The following is a 21,592-nucleotide window of genomic DNA, read 5'->3' as shown; positions in this document are numbered from 1 at the left end:
TAAAAAAAAAAAGGGATTCGGTCCCCACATCAACCATTTGCAGAACCGTGATTTCCAGTGGATTAGAGACCACTGTGAGGAAATGCCATGACCATTCCGGGGATCAGTAGGAGACGCTTTACAACCATTGGAGGGAAGGTCCATAACACACAGTCAGCGAGGCCAGTGTGCACTCCCTCGGACTGCGTGATCTCCCCTCCAGGTCCGTGTCCTAGAAACCCACATAGGGGTGAAGTGCTGTTCACGGTGGCATTGCCGTCGCAGCAGGACACCAGAAACAGCCAAGCAGTCGTCGGCAGAGGAATAGTCGTAAGACGCGGCACGTGCATATAATGCAGTTGTGTGCCGTTGAAATGGATCCCTTCAGACCGGGTGAACGAACACGGACAGCTCTCCAAGAGTGCTGATCCCAAGAGCAGGCTCTGGAACAGTACGCACAGTATGAGGTGGTGTCTGTACATCTGTGTATCGCAGACTCCACAGAGAATGTCACAGTTGCTGTGTCTCTGGGGCAGGAGGGAGGGCGGGCAGCAAAGTGTCCGCATTTGTACTTGTGATGCTGGAGTTCCCGTTCCGAAGGAAAGCTAATCCAAAGCCAAAATGGTGGTGAAGTTTTAAAAATCTGCTCAGTGTTCACCTGCCAGGCTGACAGGACTTGCAGGGTTCTGGGCTGGATTAAAAGTCGGGTTCCTTGAGGTAGAATTTACACACTGGAGGTTTCTCCCCTTGTGGAGGTCAGAGGATGAGGATGTGAACCATCTCGTTACCACCACCACAGTCAAGACGGAGAACCCTTCTTTCACCCAGAAAGCTCCCCCAGCCCCAGGCAACCACTGAGATGTTTTCTGTCCTGATGGTTTTGCCTTTTCCAGACTTTCTTATAAAAGCAAACTTCGCGTATGTGGCCTTTTGAACCCAGCTGCTTGCATCCACATGGTTCTCTCCAAGTACCCGTCCGTAGAGACACCACAAGTTGTTGCTCATTTCGCTTTATGTGGAAGCCCATTTGACTTTCTTTTTTTTTTCCTTTTTTTTCTGGCAGGCAGGGGGCGGGTATAGTTGACACACAACGTTCCATTCATTTCAGGTGCACAACATAGTAACTGGACCACCCTACACACCGTGCTCTGCTCACAAGTGTAGCTGACCTGTCACTATACAACACCGTCACCGCCCCACTGGCTGCATTCCCCATGCTGCGCCTTTCATCCCTGGGCCTGTTTCATTCCGGAACTGGAAGCCCGTGCCTCTCACCTCCCTTCACCCACTCTGCCCATCCCTGTGACCACCTCCCTCCCCTCTAGCAGTCACCAGTTTGTTCTGTGTTTATGGGGGTCTGCTTCTGCTTTATATTTTTTTAAAGATTTTATTTATTTAGGGGCGCCTGGGTGGCTCAGTGGGTTAAAGCCTCTGCCTTCGGCTTAGGTCCTGATCTCGGGGTCATGGGATCGAGCCCCGCATCGGGCTCTCTACTCGGTAGGGAGCCTGCTTCCCCCTCTCTCTCTGCCTACTTGTGATCTCTCTGTGTGTCAAATAAATGAATAAAATCTTTTTTTAAAAAAAGATTTTATTTATTTAGAGAGGGAGAATCCCCATCAGAGTCCACGCTGAGCACAGAGCCTGACTCGGGGCTCAATCTCACCGCCTGGAGGTCATGACCTGAGCCGCGATCAATAGTTGGATGCTTAACCGCCTGAGCCATCCAGCCGCCCCTCCCCTTGGTATTTCTTGAGAAACCTCTAGATGGTTTTCCACAGTGGTTGCCCCGATTTCCATCTCCACCAACAGTGCATGGAGTTTCCTTTTTCTCCACGTCTTTGTCCATACTTGTTACTCCTTATCTTTCTGATACTTGTCATCCCGACAGGCGTGAGGCGATAGCTCCTCGTGGTTTTGACCTGCATCTCCTTGGTGCTGAGTGATGTCGAGCATCTTTCCCTGTCTGTTGTCCAGCTGGGTGTTGTCTTTGAAAAAACAGTCTATTCTGCCCACTTTGGATATTTTTGGTGCTGAGTTGCATAAATTCTTTATACATTTTGGTATTCAACCCGATAACAGCTATATCATTTGCAAATATCCTCTCATTCAGGAAGTTTCATTTTGTTGATGGTTTTCTTTTGTTTGATGTAGTCCCAGTAGCTTATTTTTGCTTTTGTTTCCCTTGCCTAGGAGACACGTCCAGAAAAAGGTTGCTAAGGCTGATGTCAGAGAGATTGCTGCTTATATTTTCTTCTAGAAGTTTTATGGCTTCAAGTCTTATATTTAAGTATTTAACCCATTTTGAGCTTTTGTATGTGGTGTTAAAAAAAAAAAGTGGTTCAGTTTTTTCAGCACCATTTATTGAAGAGACTCTCTTTTCCCAATTGTATATTCTTGCTTCCTTTGTTACATATTAATTGACCATATAAGCATGGGTTTAATTATGTGCTCTCTATTCTGTTCCATTGATGTATGTGCCTGTGTTTGTACCAGTACCGTATTGTTTTGGTTTGTTTGTTTTAGCGAGTGTGAGCAGGGAGTGGGGGAGGCAGAGGGAGAGAGAGAATCCCAAGCAGGCTCCACACCCAGCGCAGAGCCCAACGTGGGGCTCAGTCTTATGACCCTGAGTTCACGACCTGATCTGAAATCAAGTCAGACGCTTAACTGACTGAGCCACCCATGTGGCTCAACAACCTGGGATTCTTTTCTTTCTTTTTTTTTTTTTTAGGATTTTATTTATTTATTTGACAGACAGAGATCACAAGTAGGCAGAGAGGCAGGCAGAGAGAGAGGAGAAAGCAGGCTCTCCACGGAGCAGAGAGCCTGATGCGGGGCTCGATCCCAGGACTCTGGGATCATGACCTGAGCTGAAGGCAGAGGCTTTAACCCACTGAGCCACCCAGGCGCCCCACCTGGGATTCTTTTCTTAATTTCTCTTTCTGCTAACACACTATTAGTGCATAGAAATGCAACAAGTTTCTATATATTAATTACGTATCCTGCAACTTCACTGAATTCACTTATTCTGGCAGTTCTTTGCTGGACTCTTTAGAGTTTCCTCTGTATAGTATCATGTCACCTGCTAATAGTGACAGTTTAACTTCTTCAGTACCAATATGGATGACTTTTCATTTCTTATCTGATTGCTGTGCCTGGGACTTCTAGTACTGTGTTGAATAAAAATGACAAGTGCCCTTGTTTTGTTCCTGATCTAAGAACAAACGCTCTCAGGTTTTCACCAAATATGATGTTAGCTGTGGGTTTGTCTTGGAGTGTCTTTGTCTGGTTAGGGTATCAGGCTAATACAGTGCTCACAGAATGTATTGGGAGGCTTTCCTTCTTCATCCATTTTTTGGGATAGTTTAAAGAGAAGAGATGTTAACTCCTCTTTAAATGTTTGGTAGAATTCACCTGCGAATCCATCTGGTCCTGGACTTTTGTTTGTTGGGAGTTTTTTTTTTTTTATTGCTGATTCAGCTTCATTACTAGCCATCGGTCTGTTCAGATTTTTATCTTTTTCATTAGTTTTGGAAGATTGTATGTTTTTAAGAAACTTAATGATTTCTTCAAGGTTGTCTAATTTGTTGGCATGTAATTTTTCATAGTAATCTCTTGTACTCATTTGTACTGTGGTCAGTTCCTTCATTTCTTTATTTTCCTTTTTTCAAAAATTATGTTAGTCACCATACAATACATCATTAGTTTTGACGTAGTGCTCCATGATTTTTTTTTTTAAAGATTTTATTTATTTCACAGAGATCGCAAGTAGCAGAGAGAGAGGAAGGGAAGCAGGCTCCCTGCTGAGCAGAGAGCCCGATGCGGGGCTCGATCCCAGGACCCTGGGATCATGACCTGAGCCGAAGGCAGATACTTAACAACTGAGCCACCCAGGTGCCACTGATTTCAGTCTTCTTAAATGTAGAGTTTTTTAAGTTTTTTTTTTTTTTTTTTAACTTGAGAGAGCAGGGGGAGGGGCAGAGGGAGAGAGAGGAAAGAGAGAGAGAGAGAGATTCCCATGCTGAGCATGGAGCCTGACATGGAGGTCCATCTCCCAACCCTGAGAGCATGACCTGAGCTAAAATCAAGAGTCAGACACTTAACTGACTGAGCCACCCAGGCGCCCCTTAAATGTTTTGTGGCCTGACAGATGATCAGCCCTGGAGAATGTTCCATGTGCATCTGAAAAGAATGTGTGTTGCCTTGTTTTTGGATGGAAAGCTCTGTACATGTCTGTTAAGTCCATCTGGTCTAATGTGCCATTCAAAGATACTGTTTCCTTATTGATTTTCTGCCTGGACCATCTACCCATTGATGTAATTGGGGTGTTAGTCACCTACTATTATTATATTACTTTCTTCTTTATGTCTGTTCATATTTGCTTTATACATTTAGATGCTACAAAGTTGGGTACATAGATATTTATAACTATCGTATTTTCTTGTTGGATTGACCCCCTCATCATTTTAGAATGTCCTTGTCTCTTGTTAGTCTTTGATTTAAAATCTATCTTGTCTGTCAGTAAATATTGGTACCCTAGCTTTCCCCCTACTCCTACTCCCCCTCACCCCTGCTTCCATTGGCATGGCATATCTTTTTCCATCCTTTCATTTTCAGTCTCTGTCTTTAAATCTGAACTGAGTATCTTGTAGACAGCATATGGATGAGTCAAGTTGTTTTTATCGATTCTGTCACCCTGTCTTTTGATCGGAACATTTAGACCATTTAGACGTAAAGTCATTACTGATAGGTGTGCACTTACTGCCATTTTGTTAAGCGTTTCCTATTGGTTTTTGTGAATTTCCAGCTATTGATGACTGCCTACAGCTGCTAAAGAACAGGTTTTTGTGTGGATCTGTCTTCATTTCTCTCTCCCACCCCAGCTTCCTTCAATACCTATTCTGTAGTGTGTTTATATTGAACTAGTGTTATTTATGTATCAAGAATCAGTAATGAGATACCACTTTCTGCCTTTCAAACCAGCAAGGATTTTTTTTTTTTTAAATACCTAGAAGTCTGTACCTCTAATTCCCTTAACCTATGTCACTATCCCCTCCCCATCCTCTCCCTCCCCTCTGACAACCACCAGTTTGTTCTCCGTTTATGAGGATGATTCTGCTTTTTTGTGCATTTGCTTTGTTTTTCAGATTTCATATAGAAGTGAAATCATAGTATTTGTTTGACTTATTTCACTTAGCATAACACCCTCTAGGTCCATCCATTTTGCCACAAATAGCAGTATCTCATTCGGTCTTATGGTTACTGCTACAGTGGCTGTGCATGTGTGTATACATGTGCTTATACAAACACACCTACATATGCTCTGTGTACAAACACATACATGTATACACACATGCACACACGCACCACATCTTCTTTATCCATTCAGCCATCAGTGGACACTTGGGTTGCTTCCATCATTTGGCTGTTACATATAATGCTTCAGTAAACACACGAGTAGATATAGCTTTTTGAATTAGTGTTTTCATTTTCTTTGGGTAAATACCCAGTAATGGAATTTGGTGCTTCTAGTTTTAATCTCTTGAGGAGCCTCCATACTGTTTTCCACAGGGGTTTTCCACCAATTTACATTTCCCACCAACAGTGAATGAGGGTTCCCTCTTCTTCACACCTTTTTTTTTTTTTTTTAAGATTTTATTTATTCATTTGACAGAGTGAATGAGCACAAGCAGGGAAAGCAGCAGGCAGGGACAGGGAGAAGCAGGCTCTTGCCTAGCAGGGAGCCCAATGCGGGGCCTGATCCGAGGACCCTGGGATCATAACCTGAGCTGAAGTCAGATGCTTAACTATCTGAGCCACCCAGGCGCCCCTCCTCTTCTCCACATCTTCGCCAACACTGACGTCTTGTCTTTTTGATACTGGCCAATCTAACTGGTGTGAGGTGGTATCTCATCGTGGTTTTGATTTGCATTTCCCTGATGATTATTTGTTTCATATATCTGTTGCCGTCTGTCTGCTTTAGAAAAATGTCTTTTCAGGTTCCCTGCCCATTTTTAAATCAAATTATTTGGGGGTTTTTTGATGTTGAGTTGTATAAGTTCTTTATATATATTTTGGGTATTAGCCCCTTGTCTGATAAACCATTTGCAAATATCTTCTCTTATCTGGTAAGAAATTGTCTTTTCAATTTATTGGTTTTCTTTGCTGTGCAAAAGCTTTTGATTTTAGTGTATCCCCACTAGTTTATTTTTTGCTTTTGTTTCCCTTGCCTGTGGAGACCATCCATAAATATGTTACTGAGGCTGAGGTTCAAGAGATTACTGCAAACCAGCAAGGATTTTTAAGGCAACGATACTCAGCTCTGTTGATAGCACTGAGCCTCATCTATATGGCCTTTTCAGAGGACAGTTTTGCATAAAGGAAGAAGTTTGATACATGTGTGCCTTTGAGTGGGTAATTTCACTTCTAGGGACTCAGCCATTCAACAGAGGTTTGCTGACCTACCCAGTGCACTGAGCCCCCAGCAGGGTGCCAGGTGTAGTCCCCACCCCCAAAGCACTCTCAAGTGTCTCTTCAGGGACAGGGTAAGAAGTTCTGCAAAGAACTCCTGTCCCAGCTTCTGAGTACCAGCCCTGTGCTGAGCAGCTGTGTGACCTCAGGCAAGTCCCTCTACCTCTCTGAGCCTCTCTAACAAGGGACCAACTCTGCTAAAAATGTTTTTCTGGTGGGAAATGAAAGCTTTAAGAAATTAGACTTCCAGAAACAAGGAAAAACCTCCAGGGGAGAAGGGGACTCCGAGGTTAAATTCAGAAATGGGTGTGGACAGAAGTCTAGGTGACAAAGGAACCACTTGCTTCTCCCATGGCAGCTGACCACTAACCTTTGCCACAGAGTGGTGCTGGGGTAGCTTATGACGAGTAGGAACAGGAGGCCCAGGGAACAAAAAGCTCTTCCAAGCCCTGCTGGCTCCAGCTGTACCCATAGCTTCTCCCCACACTCTCACTGGTTGGTTATAATTCCAGATACCTGAAGCCAGATGTGGACAAGAAATCTAAACATAAGACAGCAGTAAAGAAGAAGACCCTGAACCCTGAATTCAATGAGGTACAAGGGGCTGGTGAAGCTGCTGGGAAGCTGCTTGCTCTCCCCTAGGGGTGGGGAGACTGAGGGGACTGGGTTTTCCAAGGACTACTGTGGGAACCCAGAGGTGGGAGGGGTCACCAGGAGAGAACCTGCCACAGTGGGCAGGAGAGAGACAGGCCAGGGTGGTAGAGATGGAGGGGCAGGGAAGCCTGCAAAGGTCTTCCGAGAACCAAATTAATGAGACGTGGCAAGGTAGGATGTGGAGGGGGTGTGAGGGCACCCAACAGCAAGAAGGGAGGTGCAAACGAGATGGAGAAAGCTCTGGGTGGGATGGGAGAATGTGAGATGCCCCAGAGCCTTGAGGTCTGGTCCAGATGGATCCGCAGGTCCTCAGCCTGGGGAGCAGATACATCTGGAGAGGAGCAGAGGGGCCTAGGGCAGAGCCGAGTGACTGAGTGAAGGGGATACCAGATGTCAGATCATCCCAGGAGCCTATGGAAGACAGAGTTGCACAAAGAAGGGAGTGGTGAGCAGAGTCAGACCCAAGAGAGGTCAAGCACACCAAGGCCAGCACGTGTGTATTGATCTGCCAATAACCAGGCTCTTGGGGGATGATCTGGAGAGAGCAGCTTCGGTGACAGAGAAGCAGGTAGGAGGGTAGGGGACTCTGAGGACCCCAACCAGACTCTCAGGCAGAAGCGGGTGGGGTGGGTGAGAATCTACCCTTGTCTGACCATCCTCCCCTCCATTCCTCTCTCCTTACACTCATGTATCCCCTTGCCACACCTCGGAGCCTTCCTGACCAAGTGCCAGGCCCTGTGGTGCTGAACCTGACTCTCTTCTTCTGGCCACCAGGAATTCTGTTATGAGATTAAGCATGGGGACCTGGCCAAGAAGACCCTGGAAGTCACTGTTTGGGATTATGACATTGGAAAATCCAATGATTTCATTGGTAAGAGCACACAGTGAGAATGCTGTTTGGTTTCATGGCCTGTTCTGGGTTCATAGAGGGCAGTGGCCCTGAATCCAGGCCATAGCCCCTCCTTTCCTGGCCTCTACGGCCCCAGCTTTCCCCAGACTCTCTGCCCTCAGACACAGGGGGCCTCAGACCTTATCCAGCCTGACTCCATGTGACAGAGGAATAGAGAGGCCTGGGAGAGTCGGTCACACAGAAGTCTGTGGTGGGGCAGGGGTGAGAGGTGATGATGGTCAGTGCTTTGGCCTGTACTCAGCCCCCGTGGCCTTGAACTCCTGGTCAATTTCATGGCTGTGCATAGTAGAACTGTGCCCAGCCCTTGGGCCCTAACATAGGACGTTGTCCTTCACCCCCTCTCCCCCCGACCCATGCACCGCTCTAGTCCCGGAGAGGGGAAGGCTAAGAGTGTGGTGTGTGGCCAGACCACTGCCCACCCTCAGTCTGGTGGGCAGGGTGGAGAGTAGAGCCTGGCATACAGAATCTGGAGAGGGTGGTGTTGGGGTAGGGGCACTGGGTCCAGAGGAACAGTCTTACAGGAGCACTTGTCCGCAGGCCCCTGGGAGTCACGGTGTCCCCGGCTACCCACCTGCCTCTGTTTTTGCAGGCGGCGTGGTTCTGGGCATCAACGCTAAGGGTGAGCGCCTGAAGCACTGGTTTGACTGCCTAAAAAACAAGGACAAGCGGATAGAGCGCTGGCACACGCTCACCAACGAGCTCCCAGGGGCTGTGCTCAGCGACTGACCAGCCCCCACCTGCTGCCGCACCCACCCCTGCCTGTCTCCTGGCCCAGCACCGGCCTGGCCCTGGGTGGCCTCAGCTGCCACCAAGGGCCTCGGCCCTCATCTTGGGGGAGATCCGGGGTGCCTGCTCGGACACTGACCCACTGCAGCCCCTGCTTGGAGGCTATGGAGGGCTCAGCCACAACTAGGGACAGCAAGGCCAGAGAGCTGGGCCTGCTTTTGGCATCCACCCCAGGGAAGGGAATGGGGTCGTCCAGGGGGTGAGGGCCTTACTGGAGGTCAGCAGTAAGTCACGGGGACCCCAGGCTGAGAGAACAGGAGTGCAGGGGTGCTTTGGCAGGGCCAGTGAGAACTCCTGAGAGAGACATTAGGGAGAGGGGCATGGGGGGAAGGAGATTTGGGAAAGCGTTCCCAAAAGGAAGTTCTTACTACATCTTTTCATCTCTGGCATTACTAAGCAGGTGGGAAAAAGCTGACCCAAGAGCAGGGAGTATGGTAAAGTTCCAACTTTACTGAACATGGGCAATTGGCAAGCACTTCACTCAATGATGCAACAACCCGTTGAAGATGAATGAGACCCAGGGCCTGCCTCTGAGTTCCTTGTCTAATCAAGGAGCTAAGAACAAACCACTACAATGGGGAATGAGGAATACCAGGGCCAGGCTGACAGACCTTGAGTGCACGGACTCCGACTCTGCTGAGAGGCAGGGAGGGCTTCCCCGAGGAGGTGATGCTTCAGCAAGGTCTTGAAGGGTGAGTGGAGTTTCTGGGCAGCCGAAGTGTAAGGGTAATGTGTGCCGTGGGAATGATCTGTAAAAGCCTAGAGAGGAGAGGATGGTGAATGGGCTAGGGTCATTGTGCAAGACCTGGGGACTCACGCTGGAGACAGTGTGTTCGGACAGGAGTGGGGCTTAGAGGTGACATCACCCACCCCTGCCTGCCAGGCTAGCCCCAGCTCAGAGCTTTGGGGGAACTGAGGGAAGCACTGTGGTGAAACTGATCTTGGGGCAGGGTTAAGTTCAGTCCTCAGACCCAGTTCTCCCACCTTTAATCTTTCTCTTCCCAAGGAACCTGGAGGATGGATCCTGCCTCTCAGCTTAAGCATGAGGTCAGCTGTAATCAAGAAAAGGGTCCCCACCCCCTTTTTTTTTCATGAAAAGAAACAAAAAGTCCTCATCTTGACCCTCTTCTTCCCTTCACCCACCCCCCACATCTGAGTTCAGGTCTGGGGAGTGAGAAATCCAGGTGAATGCCCACAGATCCTGGCCTTACTGTGGCCCCTGATGTCCCTTTCAGGAGTGCTGGGTGGCAGTCCAGGGCCTCCTTTCTGAGAGGCCTGTGAGGCTGGCTCCTACCTCCAAGAGCTGAGAGAAACACCCTGCTTGGTGGGCCTGGCACCCTGAGTCAGATTGAGGGCATTGGAATTTGGGGGCTGAGGTGTGAAGCCCCAAGTTTTTCCTGCCTACCAAGGGGCCTTCAAGACTGCTGTACGAACAAATGCAGAACCAGGGAATTTCTTTGTTTGCCCCAGCACTGCACTAACAGAAAACAGAGCCCCAGAGAGGGAAAGTGACCTTCCTGAGTGAGGCCTCCCCACCCTGCCACAGCTGGGGTAGGCCAGGCTTCCAGGTCCCTGCCTCACCCCAAGCCCAGAGCTCTGGATACCACGCTTCAAGCGAAGGAGGGTGCTGGGTTCCTGCACCAGAGGTCTGTCCTGTTAGCTGCCTGCCTGGGGCTCAGCCCTGCCTGCTGCAGACACAAAGCACATCACCATCTGAGGCCTAGGGTGATGATTCAAATCCCACCAAGTGCCCATCAGCCCTTTCCCAGTCTGCTGGGACAACAGCACTCAAGCCCCCACACCACACCTGGCAACTTGGCTGGCCACAGAGCCTTGGTTTTCCTGTCCTTGAGGCGGCTTTGTGTATGTTAAGGGTTTTACACGCACTGTCTTAATGAATTTTTCACAGTTCTAGGAGGTGGGTTTGTCCTCCTCATTTGACAGATGAAGAAACAGATTCAGAGAGGCTGAGTAGTTTGTCAATGTCACATAGTGGGGAAAGGGCAAACCAGGCCTCAGCCCAGGTCCTGTGACTGCCATACCCTCTGGTTGTCTGGGAGATCATACTCCCCAGTCCTCTCCCTCCTGGGCTGTGGAGGGCTCAGCAGATAGAAGACTTGGGAAGCTCTGGTGCCTGATGAAGGGGATGCCTGATGAGATCTGCCTCATCCCCTAGATGGCTTTGAAATCACTGATCCACTTGGAGCTTTCCCAGAGGTCCCCACCGTCCAGGCCCAGAACTCAGCTATCCCTCCTTAACCCCTGCATCTGTGGGCCAGACCTTCCTGCTCCTGGGGGTTGAGGCAAGGGCTCCTCTTTTCTCCACAAGGCCGGAATGGGGGAACCTCTGGGGGGCTAAGGAAAGAGCCTATTTTTGAGGGACCTCCTGGCTGTGAGCCCTGGGTACCTGCTAGCTTTGCCTCTTGGAGGGCCTCATTAGGAAAGGAGCTGCAGCGCTGCTTTGGGAAGATACTGAAATGTTGAATGACAAAGCTAGAAGGGACCATGAGTCTATGGGGGAAACTGGGGCCCAGCAAGTGTAAGAAGCCCATTTAGGGCTCCCTACTGCCCCAGGCTGTGCCAGGGTAGACTTGGTCCTGCAAGATGGTCCCAGCAGACCACAGGGACAGGATGGAAGATGGGTCTTCCAGACAACCAGCCTAAGTGGAGGGTGGGGCATTTAGAGAGGAGCACCACCCCCACCCCAACCCCCCACCGCCCAGGGAGTGAGGGAATCTTCACCAGGACTCTGGCACTGCTCCTGACCCCTTGCAGATTGTATTTCTGTTAAAGCTCTTTTGGAAACTCCAGTCATCAGCTCTGCCTTTGACCTCAAACTGGCATCTTTTCTTTGTTCTGTCAGCCCCACACAAAGACAGGATCGTTGATGCCCCTCCCCACCCCCCAGGAAAAAGTAATTCCAAAGTCTGGTGTCCCTCACCAGGAAGTCGCCCGACAGCGCGCTGCATCCTCCTCCAACCCCGCCTCCCACCGCCACACTAGCCAATCCCAGACGGGCCCATCTTCCACCCTGAAGCGGTAACCTCCTGACCCCTAGCGGCAAGAGCGAGGAACTGCCCCTCCCGGCCCGTGCATGTCCCACCGTTTTCTTCCCAAACCGAGACAACCTCCCAATGCATGGACTCTGGCTGTCGTCGACGCAGACTCGTGCACTGCTTAACACCGTTTTGCTACCATGTGGCGGCTGCAGAAAACGTCCTTAAACTGCAGTCCCACACACAATTTTTGTACTTTCGTCTGACCTCGAGGGTGTCCTTTTTAAGTCTTATTTGTTAATATTTATAATGACCTATAATTCAAAAGTAAATGAAGATGTTCACTGCAATCTCATTGGCTTGAGAGACTCCTTTAAAAAGATTTCGATGAGGGGCGCGTGGGTGGCTCAGTGGGTTAAAGCCTCTGCCTTCGGTTCAGGTCATGATTCCAGGGTCCTGGGATCAAGCCCCACATCGGGCTCTCTGCTCGGCAAGGAGCCTGCTTCCCCCTCTCTCTCTGCCTGCCTCTCTGCCTACTTGTGATCTATCAAATAAATAAAATCTTAAAAAAAAAAAAAAAGATTGCAATGAAAGGACCGGAAAGAACGAGAGAATGGCAACTGAGGCTCACTCAGCACATTGTCTCCCTTAACTCTTCACCAAGCACTCATTAAAGGTGGGTCTCAAGTTACAAACAGGAAAACTAAGGCTCAGAGAAGTTAAATATCCCTGCTGAATCACACAACTGGTAAGTGACACAACCACGATTCAACTAATGCCAAGACTTTTTATACCCGGATCAGCGTGCCATGGTGCCATCCACTCATTCAACAAACAGCTATGGAGTATTAACTACCACCAGGCCCTGGTCCAGGCACCTGGGGTAGAGTCCTCAGCAAGACAGTCAACAGACAATAAATCTAGCATGTTAAAAGATGGCAATAGGGGTACCTGACCGGCCCCATCAGTGGAGCATGTGACTCGATCTCTGGCTCATGAGTTTGAGTCCCACATGGCAGGTAGAAATTACTAAAAAAAAAAAAAAAAAAAAAGGTTGGGGACGGGGTTTGGGTTAAACAGGTAGGTGAGGCAGTTCTCCAAAGGTGACTTTTGAGCTAAGACGTAGAGGGTTGGGGGAGGAAGCTGTGGAGGAACCTGGAGTGGAATGTTTTAGGCGGGGGGAAATGGCCAGTATCCCTAGTGACGAGGGCAGGTGTGGCATGACTGAGAATAGCAAGGAGGCTAGTGGGGCCAGAGCAGGGTTGGACAAGGGAAGAGCCCTAAATGAGGGCACAGAACAGGGGACCAGATGACTTTATAAAGACTGGTTTTCACTCTGTGTGCGATGAGAGCTTGTTTCAGTTCTGGCAGAGGACAAACCGATAGTCTCTGGGCTATTTCACCACAGTGAAGGCAGCAAACCTTACACAAGCCCAGAGAAGAGAAGAGAAGGCTCAGGGATGCCTGGGCGGCTCAGTCAGTTAAGCACCTGCCTTCAACTCAGGTCATGATTCTGGAGTCCTGGGATCAAGCCCCACATTTGGCTCCCTGCTCAACGGGGAGTCTGCTTCTCCCTCTGCTCCTCTCCTGCTCATATTCTCTCCTCTCCCTTTCTCTCTCTGTCGTTCCCTCTCTCAAATAAATAAAATCTTTAAGAATCATTTGAGGAAGGGCAATTAGTTCTTATGCTATTTCAGCAGGAAGGGACTTAAGGACTCTAAGAAAATAATAGGAACCAGAAAGAAGGTGCCAGAACTGAAATATCAGCAGCCATAACACCCATATAGAACTCTCAGACATGCAGACTACTTTGTTACACCCATTTAATCCTCATGATTATGATACTGTTTCAATCCCCATTTTATAGGAAAACTGAGGAACAGAGGACCATGCTCAAGGAATAATTAAAAGGTAGAGCTGGGGTTTGGGCCCAAGCCTTGTGGCCCCAGAATTCATACTTTCAATCTCTACCCTGTGCTGCTATAAGAAGAAAATGGTGTTGCCAGGTCTAGTGGAAGATGCCCAGGTCCCACTAGGTTTCTTGTAGGTTCAGCTTTATTCACTCCCCAAGCTCCCAGAACTAGCAGGGTCCTGCTTGGCCAGGAAAGATTTTCCAGGGCTCTCTCTCAGGGTCCTTGCTGTCATCTTGACCAAATGTGATGCTCACCTCTGCCCAATGGGTCCCTATCTGTCATAGGCCCCAATTCCCTTCTGTGTGTGACCTGGACACAGGTAGGCAAGATCTCTTTTCTGGAGAATATGCTGAACTGGATGCACAGCACTTGTGTGGCCTTCCAAGAGCTAGCTGTGAGCCAACAAAATTACTACTTTGTGAGAATCAGAAAACTGGGAAATCAAGATCTCTCAGAGCCTCCTGGGTTTTCTTCACTTGCTCTGCACCTTCCTCCATCCTGCCTCCGTCAGCACAGGCTTTCTGATTCATCAGTACATAAATGATCCAAAATGGTGGCCTCAGCCCCAAGTCAGGGTAGCTTTTCAGCCACTGCTACCTAGGACAGTTTTCTGACTCCTATTTAGCTTCTCAGGAGAGAAATGGCTCAGTTCAGATTACAACTCACCTCCTTGGGGTCAAAGGGCCAGGGAGGTCTCGTGATAAAACCATGGCTATGCGCAAGGCATACAGGGTCAAGCAAGTCTTTCAAAAGGAGTCCCTAAGTCAGTGGGAAAAGAGGAAGAGGTGCCAGCCAAGGGAAGAAAGGGGGACAAAAGTGAAAAAGCATCACCATAGGCAGTAACTAGGGCAGTAACCATTCAAAAAGCAAAGACTGGTAAACAACCAAAGCACTAAAGAAACAAGGAATTGACCTAACTTCCATTATGGTCTTCTGAAGGCTAGAAAGTCATGTAGTCATTTCCATTTTTAATTATAAACATGGTGAAATGTCTTGGAAACACATAATAGAAAGTGAAGGGAACAAAGCAAAATTAAAAGTGAGTGTAGACAACAGCGAAAATATGGAAAAAGCCTCAATTGTCCATCAACAGATGAGTGGATAAAGAAGATGTGGTACATCTTCTTTACACACACACACACACACACACACACAGTAATATTATGCAGCCATCAAAAATGAAATCTTGCCATTTGCAATGCAATGTATGGAACTAGAGGGTATTATGCTAAGTGAAATAAGTCAAAGAAAGACAATTATAACCTGATCTCACTGATATGTGGAATTTGAGAAACAAGGCAGAGGATCATAGGGGAAGAGAGGAAAAAATGAAACAAGAAGAAACCAGAGAGGGAGACAAACCATAAGAGACTCTTAATCTCAGGAAACAAACTGAGGGTTGCTGGAGTGGAGAGGGGTGGAAAGGATGGGGTGTCTGGATGATGGACACTGGGGAGGCTATGTGTTGTGGACAGTGCTGTGAATTGTATAAGACTGATGAATCACAGACCTGTAGCCCTGAAACAATACACTATATGTTAATTAAAAAACTGATTCAAAATGCAAAATAAATAAATATAAGTAAATAAAATTGAGTGTAGAGGACAATCCTCAATTATTTCATTGTGAAAAAATTATTTCATTGTGGTAAGATATAAATAAAATTTTTCATTTCAGGTTGTGAGGGCAGTCTGGTTGTGACATCTGTCACCCTACTGATCACCAAAGTTGACTCAGCTGATCTGGCTGGCTAGGCAGGTGTCTCCTTCCTCCACCGCTCCATGTGTGTCCCTCCAAAGCTGTGAGCCCAAGGAGGACAACTTTCCCTGATGGAGAAGGCCCGTTCTTCAGTCAAGGGTATATTAGTAGCTGTGCTCACCTGCTGGAACCTCCAAACCAGCTTTCAAGATCCATTCATAGGAAAACGTAGGGTAGTCAGGCTTCCAAGACTCAAGACACATCCAAATGAGGCGCTGCATATGGCAGTCTGCCTTTCTTTAGGAAAAAAAAAAAAAAAAAAAAAATATATATATATATATATATATATATATATATATCATTTTAACCATTTTTAAGTTGACAATTCACTTGTATTAAGTACATTCATAATCTGGTACAACCATCACAACTAGTTCCAGAAGTTTTTCCTCATCCCAAACAGATACACTGTACTCATTAAACAAAAGAACTCCCTATTCCCCACCCCCCCAACTTAGCCCTTGGTATCCTCTATTTTACTGTCTTTATGAACTGCCTATTCTAAGTACCTTATATAATTGGAATCACAAACTTGTTTTGTTATGACTGGCTTGTCTCATTCAGCATAATATTTTCAAGTCTCCTCCATGTTGTAGTATGTATCAGAACTTTGTTCCTTTTATGACTGAAAAATATGAATATACCCCATTGTGTTTATCCGTATTCACCTGTATGGTTTTTTTCTTTAAGTAAGCTCTGTGCCCCAAGTGGTGCTTGAACTCATGACCCTGAGAACAAGAACATATGCTCTACTGACTGAGCGAGCCAGTCAACCCATCATTCATCTATTGCTGAATACTTGGGTTGTTTCCATCTTTTGGCTCTTATGAATAATGCTGCCAGGAATATTGTACAGGTATCTAAGTCCCTGCTTTTGGTTCTTTTGGTCTATGCCTAGGTGTAGAATCATTGGGACATATGGTGAATCAACATTTAACTTTTTGAGGATCCACCAAACTGTTTCCCACAGTGGCTACATAATACATTCCTACCAGCAATGCACAAAAGCTCCATTTTCTCCACATCCTCACCAAAACTTACTATTTTGTTTGTCTTTATAATAGCTGTCCTTATGGATGTAGAGCAGTATCTTACTGTGGCTTTTTCATTTACCTCATGACTGGTGAGGTTGAGCATATTTTCAAGTGCTTACTGGCCATTTTTATACCTTCTTTGCAGAAATGTCCACTTAAGTCTTTGCACATTTTTGAATTAACTTCTTTTCATTGTTGAATTGTGGGCATTCTTTGTTCTGGGTATTAATCCCATATCAGATATATGACTTATAAATATTTCCTCCTATTCCATGGGTTGTCATTTCACTCTTGATAGTGTCCTTTGGGGGCACCTGGGTGGCTCAGTGGGTTAAAGCCTCTGCCTTCAGCTCAGGTCATGATCCCTGGGTCCTGGGATCGAGCCCCACATCGGGCTCTCTGCTCAGCAGGGAGCCTGCTTCCCTATCTCTTTCTGCCTCCCTGCCTATTGTGATCTGTCAAATAAATAAATAAAAAATCTTAAAAAAAAAAAAGATAGTGTCCTTTGATCCACAATATGTTCTTCATTTTAAGACTAATTTAGGGGCAGCTGGGTGGTTCAGTCAGTTAAGTGTCTGCCTTTGGCTCAGGTCGTGATCCCAGGGCCCAGGGACTGAGCCCCACATCGGGCTCCCTGTTCGGTGGGGAGCCTGCTTTTTCCTCTCTCCATGCCAGTCCCCCTGCAGGTTCTGTCAAATAAATTAAATCTTTTTTTAAAATTCTAATTTATTTTCTTTTGTTGCCTGAGGTTTTTGCTAAGGTATCATCACCAAATCCAACATCATGAAGTTTGCCCATGTTCTCCTAAGAGTTTTTTTTTTGTTTTTGTTTCTTTTTTAATATTTATTTGAGAGAGCACGCGAGGGCACAAGCAGGGTGGGCAGAGGGAGAGGGAGAAGCAGGCTCCCGCTGATCAGGGAGCCCAACACAGGGCTCCATCCCAGGACCCTGGGATCATGACCTGAGCTTATAGCAGATGCTTAACTGACTAAGCCACCCAAGTGACCCTCTTCTAAGGGTTCTATGGTTTAGCTCTTAAGTTTGTTTTCCACTCAGTATTTCTGTATGGTAAATGTCTAACTTCATTCTTTGCATGTGGATATCCAGTTTTCCTCCCTTTTCTTCAAGTTCATTGATCCTTCCTTCCTTCTGCTCACATCTTCTGTTGAACCCCTCCAGTGTTTCAGTTATTCGTACTTGTTATCATTGCCATATGTAGCTACTAACCCCATGATACCATGTTATAAATTTACTTTAAACACTGATATGCTCATTTAAAGATATCAAAAGGGGGGCATCTGAGTGGCTCTGTCAGTTAAGCATTCAATTCTTTTTTTTTTTCAAAGATTTTATTTATTTGTTAGAGAGAGAGAGTGCATGTGTGCAAGCAGGCGGAGAGCAGGCAGAGGGAGAAACAGGCTCCCCGCTGCGCAAGGAGCCTGATGTGGAACCTGATCCCAGGACCGTGGGGTGATGACCTGAGCCAAAGGCAGACTCAACCATCTGAGCCACCCAGGCACCCCAGCATTCAACTCTTGATTTCAGCTCAGGTCTAGTTCTCAGGGTACTGAGTTCAAGCCACGTGTTGGGCTCTGCATTGGGCTCCATGCTGCGCATAAAGCCTACTTAAATAAAAAATAAACATATCAAAAGAGAATATTTACTTCCATGTTACTGTCTTAAATACTCTTCACTCCTTCCTAAACATCTACATTTCTATCTGGTATCATTTTGTCTCAGCCTGAAAAACTTCCTTCAGCATTCTCTACTGTGAATTCTTCCTTCTTTTATCTGAAAATATATTTCACCTTCATTCTTAAGGATGTTTCCACTATAGAATTCTGAACTGGCTGTTTTTGTTTGAACACTTTAATTTTGCTGTTCCATTGTCCTCTGGCTTCAGTTGTTTCTTATGAGAAGTCAGTGATTTGAATGATTATTCTCTTCTATTTAATTTGTCTATTTGTCAACATGTATTCTATTTACAATAGTTTTTAAATTTTTAAGTTTCATGTGTCTAATTGTTCATTTTCTTTAATTTTCATTGGACTTCAACTGTAAATCTGTCTTCTAAAAATGTGAGTAAATTTTAGTCATACTTCACATATTTTTTCCATCCCCCTTTGCTCTCTTTTCCTTCTCAAACTACATTTACATGTATGCCAGACATTTTCATATTATCTCACCAGTGCCCTAATGCTGTGTTTTTGTTTTTGCTTCTAGATTTTACTTATTCAAGAGAGCACACACAAGTTGGGGAGAGGGGCAGAGGGAGAAGTAGACTCCTAGCTGAGCAGGGAGCCCACAGGACCCTGGGATCACGACCTGAGCCACCCAGGCACCCCTCATTTTTGGGGGGGGGGATTTTTAAAAAAATTAACTTATTTATTTTAATAAACATATAACGTATTTTTATCCCCGGGGCACCCCTCATTTTTTAAAAATCACTTTTCTCTCTCATTCGGACTGGATAATTTTATTGAGCTAACTTCAAGTTCAGTGATCTTTCCATCATTTAAGGTCATCCAGTGAATTTTTATTTCAGATAATCTAGTTTTCTGTTCCAAAATGTCCACATGGTTAAGATTTCATTATTTTTAAAAGACTTATTTATTTGACAGAGAGACAGCGAGAGAGGGAACACAAGCAGGGGAAGAGGGAGAAGCAAGCTTCCCACTGAGCAGGGAGCCTGATGTGGGGCTCAATAGATCTAAGAACCCTGGGATCATGACCTGAACTGAAGTCAAAGGCTTAACCAACTAAGCCACCCCAGTGCCCCTGGTTCTTTATCATGGTTTCAGTATCTCTGCAACGATTTCTTTTCATTGGTCACAAACACATTTTCCTTTCCTTCCTGAATATAATTATAATAATAGATAAAAGAGCTTTAAAATCCATGTCTGCTATAGTGGGAGAATAACAACAATAAAACTCTGCTTACATATCTAGGTCATCTCAGGAATAATCCCAAGTGGTTGTCTCCAGTATGGGTCATGTTTTTGTTTCTTCATATGCTGAGGTTTGGACTGTGTCCAAGTTTATTATAAATCATGAGACTCTAGATTCTGTTATGTTCCTCTAAAGACTTAATTTTTATCGGGCAATTACTTGGCTGAAATCAAAACTATAAATTCTGTATCACCAGCAGTGGGTGGCAGCTGAAATGTCAGTTCAGTCAACAAAGAGATTTTTTTTTTTTTCTTTTTTTGACAGACAGAGATCACAAGTAGGCAGAGAGGCAGGCAGAGAGAGAGGAGGAAGCAGGCTCCCTGCTGAGCAGAGAGCCCGATGCGGGGCTCGATCCCAGGACCCTGGGATCATGACCTGAGCCGAAGGCAGAGACTTTAACCCACTGAGCCACCCAGGCACCCAACAAAAAGATTTTTAGGTAAGGAAATTATTTGGGCTTATTTTTTAATGTTGACTTTGCTTCAAAAAGCACAGCACTGGGCATAATCTGTAGAACTATTCTGTAATTTGCTCAGAGGATTCTTTTCCAAATGTCAACACTGTTGAGAAGTCTCCAGCCATCAAAATAACAAAGAAAAAATGTTCCCAGCTGTCAAAATTAGGTCTTAGTGAGTTTTCAATCTCTCCTTGAGAGATTTGGCAGCACAAATGCTTTTGTCCTCTCCTGCCTTCTTTTGGATTAATGAATACTTTTTACGATTACATTTTAGTATATCTACATATTTTTAGCTATACCTCTTTTTTTATGTAGTGCTTGCCAGATACCATATATGCTTAATATCTCAAGGTCTTCATAGTTAATATTGCATCACTTCAAGTAAAATGTGAGAAACTTGCATTCAAAATGGATCCACTTACCACCCTCTGGCTGCCTTTTTATGCTATCATAACCATATGTATGATGTAACTACATATGTTATAAACCCCACATTATAGTTAAAAATTTTTTTCTTAAACACTTCATTTCTTTAAAAATCTCGTAAGTCTTGGGGCGCCTGAGTGGCTCAGTGGGTTAAAGCCTCTGCTTTCGGCTCAGGTCGTGATTTCAGGGTCCTGGGATCAAGCCCCACATCGGGCTCTCTGCTCAGCAGGGAGCCTGTTTCCTCCTCTCTCCCTGCCTGCCTCTCTGTCTGCTTGTGATCTCTCTCTGTCAAATAAATAAATAAAATCTTAAAAAAAATAAAAAATAAAAAATAAAAATCTCGTAAGTCTTTTATATTACCTTCGTATTTACCATTTAAAGTGTTCTTCCATTCCTTCATGTGGAGCCACTGTAAATGCCTGCTGTTCTATATTGTCCACAGTGACAAAGAAGAAAAACTTTTGGTGCTAATAACATTTCATCACCTCAGAACTTTCAGGTATGGGCTCATGAACATATAATACAAACAATAAACAAAAAAACAAAACAAAACAATAAACAAAATTCTAGCAAATCAAATCCAAAAATATTTTTAAAGGATAATACATAACAACTGGAATTTATCCCAGGAATGGTTGGCTTAATATTTAAAAAGCAATCAATTTAATTAGTTATATCTTTTTAAAGATTTTTAAAAATTTATTTGACAGAGAGAGATCACAAGTAGGCAGAGAGGCAGGCAGACAGAGAGAGAGGAGGACGCAGGCTCCCCCAGAGAGCAGAGAGCCCGATGTGGGTCTCAATCCCAGGACCCTGGGATCATGACCTGAGCTGAAGACAGAGGCTTAACCCATTGAGCCACCCAGGCGCCCCAATTTAATTAATTATATTAACAAACTAGAAAACTCATATTGATCACCTCAATAATACAGAAAAGGTATTTTTTTCCCCCAGAAAAGGCATTTGACAAATCCAACTTCCATTCCCGATAAAAACTCCCAGCAAACTAAATTCCTCAACCTAATCAAGGGCATTTATGGAAAACTTAAAGACTATCATACTTAATGGTGAAACACCAAATGCTTTCCAGGAACAATACAAGGATGTCTATACAGCTTCCATTCAGCACTGAGTGGGGGTTCCAGCCAGAGTGCAACCAGGCAAAATAAACAAAAAGTCTCCAGACAGGAGCAAAAACTATAAGTGAAAACTTTATATTCACAGAAATATGATTGTCTATGAAGAAAATCTGATGAGGGCAC

At 45.6% G+C, this 21,592-nt stretch overlaps 1 protein-coding gene across 1 annotated transcript in view; it reads left to right on the top strand.

Moving 5' to 3' along the window:
- The window catches only part of DOC2B (double C2 domain beta), a gene marked incomplete at both ends in the record, with an annotated part of 28,312 nt that extends 19,575 nt beyond the window's left edge, over nt 1-8,737 (top strand). Inside the window, 3 exons of the mRNA XM_080826095.1 lie at nt 6,960-7,041; nt 7,876-7,972; nt 8,601-8,737. Coding sequence (XP_080682221.1) covers nt 6,960-7,041; nt 7,876-7,972; nt 8,601-8,737 — 316 coding nt within the window. The remainder of the gene's footprint in view (nt 1-6,959; nt 7,042-7,875; nt 7,973-8,600) is intronic.
- Nucleotides 8,738-21,592: the final 12,855 nt, after the last annotated feature.

This window comes from Martes martes (genome assembly GCF_963455335.1).
Source record: "Martes martes genome assembly, chromosome: 16".
NCBI classification, from domain to species: domain Eukaryota; kingdom Metazoa; phylum Chordata; class Mammalia; order Carnivora; family Mustelidae; genus Martes; species Martes martes.
This window is presented reverse-complemented; position numbering and strand designations above follow the sequence as displayed.